Source organism: Hetaerina americana, unplaced genomic scaffold (assembly GCF_022747635.1).
Source record: "Hetaerina americana unplaced genomic scaffold, ioHetAmer1.1.p SCAF_9, whole genome shotgun sequence".
Taxonomy (NCBI): Eukaryota; Metazoa; Arthropoda; class Insecta; order Odonata; family Calopterygidae; genus Hetaerina; species Hetaerina americana.
The window spans coordinates 9434010-9447713 of NW_027287538.1; the positions used below are offsets into that span (position 1 = coordinate 9434010).

Here is a 13704-nt window from a genome sequence, read left to right on the forward strand (position 1 = left end):
TTCTCTGAGCCAAGTTGCGTGACGCTAGCATTGCCTGTGTTGTTTCTGTGATTGTTTACAATGTTTAAAAAAATTGAGAACGCCGCCAGTTGTGAAGTGAGGGCAGTGATTAAATTCCTCAATGCAAGAAACGTTCGCCCATGTGATATTCATCGCCAATTAAAGGAGGTGTATGGAGACAATGTAATGGACGAGTCGTCTGTTCGGCGGTGGTGTCGCAACTTCAACATGGGGAGGGGGAACACACACGACGATGAGCGTTCGGAGAGACCGTCTGTCATTACAGACCAACTGGTGAGCTCAGTTGACGAATTCGTGAGGAACGATCGGCGCGTCACAATTGATGACATCTGTGAGCATTTTCCCAATGTTTCTCGAACAATTGTTCATGAAATTGTTAAACACCATCTGCATTATGCAAAAATTTGTGCAAGATGGGTCCCTCGCGTATCTCAATGAGCTGGCGGCGAAGGACTATGCAGCAGGAATACAGAAACTTGTCACACGTTATGACAAATGCCTTAATTTGCTTGGAGATTATGTTGAGAAGTAGTTTAAAGTATCCTCTTTCAAATAAAATTTTTTATGTTTGTTAATATTTACTTTTGTGTCTTTATTTCACGAACGGGTACTACTTTCCGGATGACCCTCGTATAAGCATGGGAACACGTATAAAGGACGAACACAGGAGAGGTGAGGTCCCGGTCAAGGAAATATTTGTCCACTTGTGGTCTGCTCGATTCCGCCTTCCTCACCTCTCCTGTGTTCGTCCTTTATACGTGTTCCTATCCCTGTTCGTCATATCTATTTCCATGTGAATGAATATTTGTTGGCCACATAGCAGGTTTTCGTGTTTGAATGCGAGTGTGTGTGTGTGTATATATATAGTAAGGTTCTCGTTGCCGTAGTTAGTTCACACAGATTCGTAAGCGATGCTTGCTTCAATTCTATCATCCTCGAGTTCAGTAAGCACGTGCTCAGTTGGACAATGGCAGAAATGGATGTGACATGTGGACGGTTTGTATTGAAACGTTGCTTTCGCCTGAAAACTCTTCAACCGAGTCTTTTGTGGAGTATATTCTTCCCTTTAGCTCAGCTAGAAGACGGTTGATATATTTTCTAATATATTTTAAGAAGGGAGGCAGTGGTGGACGCAGGAAGTTTACTGTTACTACTCTTACGACTTTGCCATTAACACCACTTCTGTTACCGTGAGAAAATATTATTGAATTGGCTATTAGAAAAATGGAAAATTTCATTGGATGCCACCCTCATCTTCCCTGTACTCTTGACCCAGGGCCTATATGGCTTTTCATTCTTCTCCAATGTAAGAAAATACCTTGGTGGAAAGCGTTTATCATTGGCAGAAGAAGGCGTAGGGGAACTGAACATGTTTAAACTTGCATCGGCTGACCCTGACTCAACATTGGAGTCAAATCAATGTGACTTGTTCGCCAAATTTCTGTGGCCCATCAAGCTGACAGTAGGTGTATCATTAAAGTTTTGCGAAATTAATTATGCGATTGTAATTTTACGATATATTTTCCTAAAAAATCCCACGCAAATCTTGATAACACCACAATTCGTAGGTGAACGTTTGCTTTTTGGGGTTAATATTCGGATTTTTTTGCGGAAAATATTTATTTCTTCTTTGTATTTGTGATTTTATGTTTTCAACATGAGTCATACATATTTTCCCGTTTAGGCGGGTGGAAAAATCGAGTCCAGTCAAGTAAAACAGTTTTGTTAAGTTGCAATGCCATTGCTAGTTTCTTGTTATTTTCATAACTTCGCGTATGCATTCGGAATGCGCCCACGGCACACTCCCGCATTCCTCAATCGCGGTCACAAGGACCAGCCGGGTTATCCCGTGTCCGTACTCGGGAGCATTCACTGCGTCGCATAATTGGCTTGTTCATCACGTGTCCCTTCTCACATGTTCGACGCCCTCATAAAATGCCACCACACGTCCCTCCCTCCCTTTCCCTATTCATTTCGGGGTGGGGGGCGGCGTATTAACTCGATTTTTTCCCTCTCGGCGGCATAATGCTTTCCGCGCGGAGAAAGAGAGTCATCCCGGGTGAGAGAATCCACCCCCTTCTTCTGTCCAGCATAATCACCGTCACAGGGGTGGTGGTGAATGGCAGGACCAATGAGGTCAAACACGTGTAAGACCTGCTTCGTGTCGATGAGGTGCAGCATTTTTTTTCGAAAGTTTTTTTTTTTTTGGCTCGAGTTTCACTTGCTTCAAGTGCTATTTTTGAGCTCGTTCCTGGCGACGAGCGAACGTAATTTCCTTTGTTTCCATTGCATCGACGCTATCCCTCGAACGCACACTGTAGGCACTGTATTCAGACATGAAACTGGTTGGGCGAGATTCTATTTCTTTCTTTTTTTTGTTCATCCTTTTCGGCCGATTCCTCTCCCGTTTGGTCGGGAGTGCCCTTCGCCATGAATTCGCCCTTGTTGCGGCTTTTCGCGCGTTGCCCTTCGATTTGTTAATGTTTCCTGCGAACAATTGCTCTTATTTTAACGAGCGAGTCTTGACATCCGAGGCGGAAATTGAAGCCTCGACGTGCCATAAAATATTTATTGGGAGCATTTTCCATCCGACAAGTCTTATTCGGGCATGCATCTACGTTTTCCACCCGGCAGAGTATGGTAGAAATGATATTTTTTGATCCCGTTCTTCTCCATTGGCGTCTATTTGATTTGATATATCGATCTGGTGACTCTGACATTGATTTCTTCTTCCCATTCGTTAATTGAACTAACATTGGCTAGGTCCACTGCAATCTGCATGGATGTGATGCTGTCAATATGCAACGGGAAATTATTTTATTTTCCCGCGGTTATCGTTTCCTTAGGGAATCTGGATTTTCTTCTACATCATATGCACACTATAAGACGCTTTCCCGCCGGAAGGGAGCGCGTCGTCGATCGTTATCACACCAGCCATTTATGTGAAAATGTACACTATGAATAAAAGTTTGAAGTTTTGCTTTTTGAATTGAGAAATTAGGACTGGTTTTTGCTTTTGTCATGATTATGTATCTTCTAGGCTTATTTTCCGTTGCATTTAAAATGTGCATTTCCATGACATTACGTATCAGTTATCTCAGCTTAGGTTGAATTTGTGGTAGAATTTGAAAATATATGCGCATGGTACTCAATTTTTCTTTCGTTATACGAATTAATTTTTTGAGTGTCTGGTCGAAATGCTATGGTTTTTTTTATGACTTCTTTGCTTTAACACGGTTGGGTAGATTTTTCTCAACGTTTCCCCTAATGTCTCTGCTTTCATTATATTATTAATTCAGTGAAAAAAATCGGTGAAAATCGCACGGACCGGAGTTGGGAAAATCGCTTTCGCATCGGATCGAAGGGGTCAACACCCAAAATGGCCACCGTCTCCCACTGGCACGGCATGGCGTCCGCCATTTTGGGCATCGTGTCTCGGGTGATGCCTTCAACGAGAGATTGCAAGAACGTACTTTCTCGCTTCGTGAGATCATCGCCGCTTTTTGCGTTCATTTTTGGCCTCTTGCGTCCTTCGGATAATAATTTCGCATGACCTTCGGTCAGTGAGCATATTTTTTTTCTCTCCCCCTACTCTCTACCTTCCTCAGCCACGTTTTTTTTCCCTCTCTTTCTCTCTCTCGGCCCGGCTTTTTTCGCAGGTAAGACGACTGGCCATCGCCATGGATTCTTTATTCCAGCCTCCGTACGCTCATGAGATGTAAGAGCTGAAAAGAGAGAGAGAGGGTGGGAGGGGAGGGCAAGGGGGTGAGTCGAGTCGGAAAGAAGGAAAGGGGTCTCTCATGGTGGAGCATTCTTCCAAGGCTGACGTGTCTCGCATCTATTGGGGGGGTGGTGGTGGTGGTAGAGGGGATGAGAGGGGTTCGATGTAAAAACCGGGCGTAGGTCGTTCTCGAGCGTTAGGTCGGTTCGTCGTCTTATGCGGCGGCGGATCGGAAGGGGTTGGCGGACACGAGGTGAAAGAGGGAGACGACGAAGGAGGAGAAGGAGTGTAAGAGAGGGAGAGAGAAAAAAGACAAAAGAGAGAAGCGTCGGGCGGCTTTTGGTCCACGCAAACCGGTCGGTCCAGCTTTCGCCCTTATTTTCATTCTCCCCCCCCCCCTTTCTCGCTGGAAGACGGGGAGGATGGTCGAGAGCTTGAAGGGCAGTTGTGTATCATGTAATGGGGAGGAGGAGGAGATCCTTAAAAGAAACGGAGCCAAGGATATGATGTGCACCCGGAAAATACTACGTTACGCAGGTATTATTTTTTTATTATAGAATCATTTCACCAATTTCTTTGCTCGTACTCATGCCTTCCTGAGATTACTCGAGTCTCCGCGTGTCTCAAGGGGGGCATGTCGTAATTCTCTTAGGTCAAGCATGTCTTGAATTGCATTGCTATTATGCCCCCGTATATATGAGTACCTAGTAGCAGAAACGAATCTCACCTACCACAATTTACTTACTGCGGTTTGGGTTTCTAATTTCTGGATAGACCATATTCATTTTATTGCCAATGAAGAGAAATAAGTATGGATTGTGAAGAGGATAACACTTAGGAAAGCAAGCTTTTATGGCTACTAAGTATTCTCTTCAGTCGTAGAAGAATGTATCTCCGTATATTTTTACCATTTAAGTTATTTTTTGTATCCATCATTTACTGCTGTATAGATCCTTGCCTCTCAACCTTTTCCATGTGAGCTACTGACATCTTCTAGATAATTTTTGCGAAGTCAAGTTTTGGCGTTTCCTCCGCGTCGGAAGCATGTGGATGACGGTGTTTCAACAACTCTGCATCAGGCGTCCTCAGACCATACTGAAGACACCAGGCCTGTCCTGGTGCAGCGGAGTAGTTTGAAATGTCCTCATCCATATAATGCCAACGGGGAGGAAACGCGCGAACCTGCCTAATCCACCTGAACGTCTCGAAAACGTTTGTAACAAATTTTTGCAAAACCTTATCTTGGACTTTGTCCAGATTTTCTGAATTAAAAAATACCTCGACAATGGATTATTGATTGAAATATAGTTTGAAATTTAAAATTCCCTACCTCCAGTTTGTTTTAATCCGAATTTTTTATGTCGTATTGATTGTATTGGTGGCTTGGCTTTGTATAAGTAAGCCACCGCTCGAGTTTGTGGCAGGGATTGATTCCGTACTAGTCACAAATCATCAGCTTGTTCACCACTAAAATGTTTGTGGCCGAAAATATAATTAATTCCGACGACGGAAATAATTTTGCTAACCGCTATATGAATGCGATTTTCAATTGTTACTTAAATTCGGGTGTGAGCCAAGCTGCTGGTACTCGTTCTAATAAAATCACTGTCCTCTCAAGTGGTGCATTGCCAGGTTCATTAAACCTACGTACAATGGTTCACAATAAATATCGTGCGGAATTATCATGTCAACATTCGACATTCATGCCTTAGATTCTAAAATTCTTAGTATAAGTTTTAACATAAATTTTAATTAAACGTTGCTTAGGGAAGGAATATATTGAACTTCGGTGATTATCGCCGTTCAATTTCGGAAGTGTTCGTCAGTACTGATCTTAAGGAAATGTGCACTAGGCTACATCAACACGGACCGCACTCGGGCGACTATACGCCTGTTCTGAATTCTTCGGCGGCTGGAGGAAGTTTTCCCCGACGGTGTTTCCAGGGTTAACATGCAGGAACGTGACTGTCTGCGAATGGATTTCCATGTCCATTAATTAGGCCGCTAATCCGAGACGTCATGCGGGTAGGCCAGGATTGCTGAACCTAAGAACCCGATTGGCCGTAATCAGAGGTTCACCACACTAAACAAACTAGGCGAGAGGGCCGTCATGGCGTGATACCCAGAGCCTCGACCCCCTACGCCCCTCCGCCCTCGCCCCGTGCGTCTTATCTTCCCAACTCCCCCAAAAATTGTTTGCCGTGCCCACCTGCGCGTATCTGCTCCCATCAGCGACCCCTCGCAGCTGACCGCGGGCCAGGTGTTTCCACCAGGTCCCTTCCTCTCCTTCCGCACGCCCTCCCGAAATGGATTCAACTCGCATTTCATTCTCCCATCCCGAAAATTAGAGGAAAAGATCGAGCTTTTGATCCCTTGTATTGTTTTCCGTTATATACTTAGTGTTAGATGTATATCTGCGAATTCTCCCTCGAGTTTGTCGAGGTAGCTCATTTAAATAATTCATATGATCACTCGGCGAGTGACTAAATATATATATATATATGCGAGTTTTGCTAATTATAAGTTATTATCCCCGGTTAACTGCTGATTTGTATTTAAGGTTTCTCATTCTAGTTTTTTTGCGTGCATTATAATATTGTAGATAATTTCATGTGCATTCTGGTGGGATTTAAATACGGATGACGAATATGAAGAATGTTTCTAAAATTAGTGAGCATAAAAAAATATAAGCGTAATATGTTAATTTCATTTATTGGCAGCGTATGAGTCATGTAATTGCCATGCGATTTAACTATGCAATTTTTTTGGCGTGAAGACGAATGCAACAGTAGTTAGGTTATTTTTTTTACAGGGGAAAATAAGCGAATGGATCTCTGTGATTGTTATAAGGCAATTCAGATTTCCACCATAAAATATTTGGAAATAAAAAGAGTCTTTCATTCTGTTTCAGACCATGACGGCGTATACAGTTTCCTATTCACACTAGCTAAAACCGCACAATATGTACGCAAATACTCTTGTTTTGGTAAATGAAAAAAATAATAAGTGCGTGAAATAAGCATGTACCGTAGAAATGAGTTGTAAATCCCAATTTTTCAAATGGATCTGCATTATTACTTCGATTTCTAAGGATATTATTGATGCCAGTTAATAAGATTCGATGTTCTCGTTTTATATCTTAAGCATATCTTAAGTTAAATTTTTTTTACAAAAATTCTAAATTTTTAAGGCCCAGATTTAAATCTGTTAAAAATCTTATCAAAACTTCCGTCTTTGTCTTTCCAGAGCTCTCTTTTTCTTTAAAAAATTCGATGACTTCGACCAAAATATTGACAAAAAATTGAGTAGCTGGCCTCTTACCTTTAAAAAAAATCCCGACCTATTGCAGGAAGAAATTACTTTTTTCCATTTTTGGAGACGACCACGATCTCTATATACAGTCTGCTTTTATTTTCATGCCATTGTAAGCATATTGTGACCACTGGTGCATGATGGCGATTTCTGTCCATACTTATCCGAAAAGGCATTCGGTAAACTCAATACAGCCCCCACGCTATTTATTCACTTGCACCAGTGGCCTTCATTGTGCGAACCGGGGTTTTCGGAGTGAATTGTGGAACATGGATTCATGAGGATAAATACGGATGGCAGACATTGATGTATTATTTTCCACATGGGCACTTTCTATTATTACATCAACTGATTTTTCCTTATATTTTTCAACGGTAAAAAATTGCTGTCGCCATTTTTTCGCCAAAATTTGATTTTCACCGTTATTATAGTCAAAAATAGATTCACTCAATTTTTTTTATACACCGAAGTCATATATAAAAGCTTCAGCGAATTCAGCGAAAAACATAGCCCTATCATGTATCCATGGAGTGTATGAGGAGAATGCAATATCCGTTTAGGTTACCTATCAACTTTTTTTGCTTGATTTACCAAATAACTAAGAAGAAAAGAAACGCAATCAGATTTTATGCTGGAGAGTATTACTTGGTAGTCAAATATTCTGATGCTAATTTTTTTTTGAAGTTAGGATATCCAACCTGCACCCTATCGTCTCTCCTATTCTCCTATTTCTTTTTCTTTTTATAGTCACCGATTCTTTTTTATCGTCTTCTCTTGCTTTTCATTAGGAATGACAATTTGACCTATCTTTAAATTTCCATTGCTCTTAGAATGGAAACGTCAGTCTAATTGCTACATCAAATTATTTATGCATGGTATTTTTTATTTTTCTATGAGAGCCATCAAGGTACATATTTCATGTTTGACGAAACTAATAGTCGTTACTTTCATGCAAATATTCTACTTTTCACGTTCCAAGGTTATTGGCTAAAACTAGGAGAGAGGCATGGTCATCATCCTAGAATAGTTCAATTTTTCCTGTGATTTTTTCTCGGGAGAATATATTAATAGCCAGTCTTGCTCTGGCAATACAATTGTGGCAATACAATTTGAATACAAGTATTTAATCCTATGTTTTCTATGTATACTGCTCTACCACCGAGGGGTGACTCGTAATTTTACGAGAGGATTTTAAGTGAAATCGTAATTTTAACCATTTTCCTTTTCATTTCCTTCGGGTTTTCATGACTATATCCATCACCAAAATTTAATTCGAAATATTTTAAATACACCTCTCGGCGGTGTAATCAAATTAAGGTGGTGAGATGTTATGCAGTCGAGTCGTATTCCACTCGCTGTGAAAACAGAGAGGGAGAGAGTAAAAAGCTGAACTTCAACAGATACCGAACATTTCATTCATCAAAGTAAACACTTGGTGTGCCTCAAAGGAAAAATGTAGCATGTTCTTACTAATAAGTCGTACGTGCCACAACACATTCAATTCCGCCCATCATTACAGTCTTATTTCAACGAAACGCCCAGCGCATAAACTGAATGGGCATGCGTAGTAGTTCGGCCGGCGCCGCGTTTCCAAATGTAATTGCCCAAATAGCCCTTGCGTGTTCCGCGATCCTTTTTTTCCCCCCTCCTCGCTGGCCTATTTTTCTCCCCCCCCCGGACCCCTCCCACCCTGGGAACCCGCACCCCGCCCCACCCTCTGCAGTCTCTATCTCTTCTTCCCCCCCACACCCCACAAACCCCCACACCCCCGTTTGGCGTGTGGAACTGGAAGGGATGGGATGGTGTGCGGGATTGGGTGGGTGGGTTGGGGGGGGGGGGAGATGAACGGAGAATGAAAGCGAGCAGAATAAGGAAAAAGGGGGTGTTACCCTCCTCGCACACGCCTTCCCGAGTCACGTAAACGCGTGCGAATTGTTCGACCTCTTTTCCGTATCCTCCAGCACTTCCCTATCTATCTCCTTCCTCAATTCTCCCTCCGTTTTTTTTCTCCCCCCCTCCCCCTCATCCCTACTTCTTCTTCTTCCACTGCTGCATCATCATCCTCCACACTTCCTCCCCCTCCCTCCCCCCCTCTCTCTCCACCGCTTGGAAACGGCTCGTGATGGCTATTTTCCCATAACCCACATTACCAGTGAGACTGCCCCAGCGTTTCCTTTTCAGCCTCCGTCCCTTTCCCCCCCCCGCCCTCTCTTCCCGCAACCTCTTGTCCCTTGTTCTCCCCCCCCCCCCGGATGGAGTGTGTTTTTTTTTATTCGGGAAAAATCCAAACAAAGGTCGTTTTCCCACGTAATTCCGCGCGAGATACTTGATGTGCGCAAATTAGATTTCGTACCCCCGCGGGGCCCACGCTATCGCCGTCAGGTGAATTGCTGCCTCGTGTTTTCCTTTTGCTCTCCTTTTACGTGGACGCAGAAAGAATGATACCGCAAGGCTCTCTCTCTCTGGAGGCCGATTTTATTTATGTTACATTAGCGTTTTCCCTGACCATGAGAATCTTTACGGGAGAGCCTCACTTCTCTTATTCTGTGATGCTTTGGTGGCGGTGTCATCGTTTTCCGTCCTTGATGCGATCTAAGATGATTGAATGGAATTCAACCATGAAATCGATCTCAGCCACAACGATTCCCTGTTTCACGGAGAGTGCAGAACTTTGGGTCTCAAAAAAACACGCGCCGTTATTCTCTGTATTTCTCTGTAGCTTTAGAGTATTTTTTTTCTTCCGATTCGCTCATTTTTTAACTTAAATTTTAATCAAATATGACTGTCATAGTTGTCCTACGATATAACTGAGAATTGTGTGCAGCTGACTGACGGGAAGAAGTTTTGATGAAGAAGTGTGTCCGTATAAATCTCATGGTTACATAACATAATTACTTAAGACATGTACGCTATCATTAGCCTTGATCGTGATGATAAGAGATAGTGGGATGATTAAAAAAAATTACTCCCCTAATCTGTCCATTTTCTTATCATCACAATCGACTTAATTTCGAATTCACGTTTTCTTCTGGGTGCAAATGAGTTCGTTTTGGTGAATCACCAATTTTGATGGGTCGCATTTGTTACGTACATTTCCTCAAGTCCCTGGCGTCAAACATACTATTTAATGCTTAATTTAGTTGTTGAATTTTTTGACCTCCCACCAATTTTTTCCCACTTTCTGTCGAATGTCACTGGTCCCGTACTCTCTCTTCAGTCTCCGCAATGGGTGAAATTGTTCTGATACTTCTCTTTAGAATGATTTCACCTTTTGAACTTGATGATGATCTCATCTTGCCTTCAAAGGTGTGGTATGTCTTGTGACTTTAATTGCTTCTATCCGCTTTAAAGATTGCTTGCTAATTTAATAACAAGAATGATTTTTTCCGTTGTCACTGTGCTGAGCTCTCATGTATAAACAAATATATGTAATTTTAATGCTGTTTATCCAGTTGTGCCTAAGCTAAAAATATATGTTAGTGTGCAGCTTTTTGATAGCTTTTGAAGTCAGTAATAACTATTGTTCATTCAAAAAAAAAGATACCCCAATCTCTAAACACTGCTTTGTACGCTATGGCGCGTTGGTATCAGGCAAAAGTTTCTCCTCATTTTGTTAAAAATGTTATTTCAGAGAAAACTCTTTGTCTGGTCCGCGCCTGCGCGAGCTATTCATTTCATACGCCCTCCGTAAGAATTATGTTGAGGGGGGAGTGGAGGGCAGTTATCAGTAGTGAGCCGATATTGACATTCAACTTGTAATAACTCCTTTCCCCTCTCTCTCTCTCTCTTCCATTCTCTCGCATTTGCAGACTTAACTCGTCCAGCCAGCCCACCAGCTTTATCGCCCCTCCCCGGTCGCCCACCCGCAATGTGCTAGCGGCATCCCTGAGGCCATCGCTAACATTCTGGAAGGACGCCCGCCGCCGCTGCTGCTGCACCTCCCAGCACCCTGAGGCCCCCAGCCCGCACCACCGCGCTCCCTCTCGCCCCCGCCAAGCACACCCACCCGCCCCCGAGACTGTGGCCGCCCCCTCCGCCTCCACCGAGACCACCTCCGCCGACGAAGAAGTCTGACGTCACACCGCGCCTTGCTAAATACCAATTTGCGTTCGCTTGCCTCCTCCCAAGGATATACGTCCAGCGGCCGTGCGATCACCACCACCGACTCCACCGCGAGTACTGCTACCATCACAGCGGCGACCTTCCCGAGGGAAAGAAGCTTCCAGTGAGGCACAAGTCGAACGGTGTTTACGAGCCCACTACACCGCCATCCCTCCCACCTCCTACGCATCTGGTTCCCGCTTGCTCAACGACGAGGCTGCGAAGGAAAAGGTTTCTTTGAGGAGAAAAAATTGTAGTCTGATCGGTCTGATCCGTAAACCTCCCGCGTGCTTGCAAGAAGAAGAAGGAGTTTGAAAAAAAAATCAGTAGTGGTCGTTGTTGTTTTTTTCTTTCGTCGGAAAAAAATTCGCTAAAGTTGGCAGTGGAGAGTTTTTTTTTCTCTCCCTCTGTCAAAACGAGCGTTGGAAGAAGAAGAAAAAGAATCGGGAACGAAGACTGCATTTGCCACAGCGCAGGAGACGAAGAACATCCGGCAAGTTGGAAATAAAAATTCTAATCGATATTTTAAGTAAGGTAGGAGAAGACATTAAAAAAAAAATTAGCGCAACACCAAAGTAAACGAAGACGGAGGAAACACAATTATCGTTTCTAAAAAAACTGTCCTAATCTGTCCTATCTTTGAAAAACGGAACAAAAAAACGCATTTTAATAAACTGTTTAAGTAATAAGAAGATCGTTCTAAACAAAGAGGCAGGAGAAGCATAAAGTGATCTGAGAACGAAGGATTATTAGGTTGTGAATAGTTTCTTTCTGAGCCTTCCTAAAAAAACCACTTTCGTCGTCTTCTATTTAAAAAAAAAGTCAACTGACTCGAGATTCAGTGATATTTTAAGGTCCAGTGATATCATTCTCATCAAATATTTTCCGTTACTAGTCTTCTTTTTGCCATATATATACATACAGAAATATATATCTATATATATACATAAATAAAATACGTTTCAAAAGATTTTTTAAAAAATAAACGAAATATTCTAATTATAGATAAGGGCGAGAGTTGTAGAGATTTTCTGCCGTGAGAGAAGTCAATTTGGTGTGTAAAAGAAAGGAATAGGGTATATATATATATATATATGTGGTTATTGAAAGTATAACGCGGAACTTCTGACATTTTATCAACTAGTGATCATCACAAACACTAATAATATATTGATAATATATCACAACATATATTTTTTGTGCACCTACGATAAGAAATAAGAAAAAATTTTTAAGTGATCGTCCTCCCTCGACGGGTATAAGGAAGTTCTGTTACCCGGTCTAAATAAAAACAAAAAGAAATTTTCGAGATCCTGTAGACCTCAAGGAAGAGAAGAAAAACTCATTCGAACTGAATCCTCGTCAAGAAAATCAAACTCTGCTCCAGTGAAAGGGGTTCGTCACAACCCCGCCCGAGACACGAGAACAACCTCCTTGCCCTCTCTGCTCCTCTCGCAAACCCCCACCCCATTCCCCCCTCGCCCCCCCCACACACACACAACGAGGCCGTCTCCAAGGGCCAACTTTTAACTCGTCCAAGCCGCCACGCGGTTCTCCTACCTCATCGGCACCCTTAGCCGGGAAAAAAAGTAAAGTTTCTCCTCTGAAAAGACGAGAATCTTTTTGACAAAGCGGCATTCCGCCGACGTCTACAGCCGTGGTCTGAGATAATGGCAATGGTCAACATGAACAACCTCCTGAACGGCAAGGACTCCAGGTGGCTCCAGCTGGAGGTTTGCCGCGAGTTCCAGAGGAACAAGTGCACGAGGCCCGACACGGAATGCAAGTTCGCTCACCCGCCGGCCAATGTGGAGGTCCAGAACGGAAGAGTGACCGCCTGCTACGACAGTATCAAGGTAAGAGCAATCAATGTTCTGGTCGGTCGGTCGTGGTGGGTTGGGGATTTTTTTGTGTTGCAGTTCCTTCGACGCGTGCCAACTTCCACGCGTGATTGGGCCTTCGAGAAGGGAAACCCCTCGGGCTTTTTCCACCATGCCTCCTCTCTCATTGAGGCATTATGTCACGCGTGGCCATGTGTCTGCAAGCGTTTGGGAAACATGAATACCTGACTGAAGGTAGGGATTAAATGTTGTCACTGTGGTTCAACTCACAATCAATACGACGAATTAATAATTGTAGATTCTAAAATCATCATTCCATTTTTCCGACTCTTGCCGTTTGCCGTTGGATAATGTAATTTTCAATTACAGCTACCGAAATATATGTTTATGGCATTATTTTTCACAGAACATAGTTGTTTTACAAAGTATTGTTATGGATAATGCCGTATCAAATGCTATATGGTTTCATTTTCTATATGTGACCGATAGTCTTTTGCAGAATTACTATGATAGCATTTGAGTGAGAGATATACGAGGGTCATCCGGAAAGTAGTACCCGTTCGTGAAATAAAGACACAAAAGTAAATATTAACAAACATAAAAAATTTTATTTGAAAGAGGATACTTTAAACTACTTCTCAACATAATCTCCAAGCAAATTAAGGCATTTGTCATAACGTGTGACAAGTTTCTGTATTCCTGCTGCAT

General features: G+C 42.7%; 1 protein-coding gene across 12 annotated transcripts in view; it reads left to right on the forward strand.

Annotated features, from left to right (window-relative positions):
- mbl (splicing regulator muscleblind) overlaps positions 1-13704 on the forward strand; it is an 825097-nt gene that overhangs the window by 399833 nt on the left and 411560 nt on the right. For all 12 annotated transcript variants that reach the window (XR_011703029.1, XR_011703030.1, XM_071597906.1 and 9 more), the window contains exon 2: positions 10864-13011. Coding sequence is in view for 10 of the 12 variants with exons in the window: in XM_071597906.1 (XP_071454007.1) it covers positions 12826-13011 (186 nt within the window). In the remaining 2 variants the exon portion in view is untranslated. The remainder of the gene's footprint in view (positions 1-10863; positions 13012-13704) is intronic.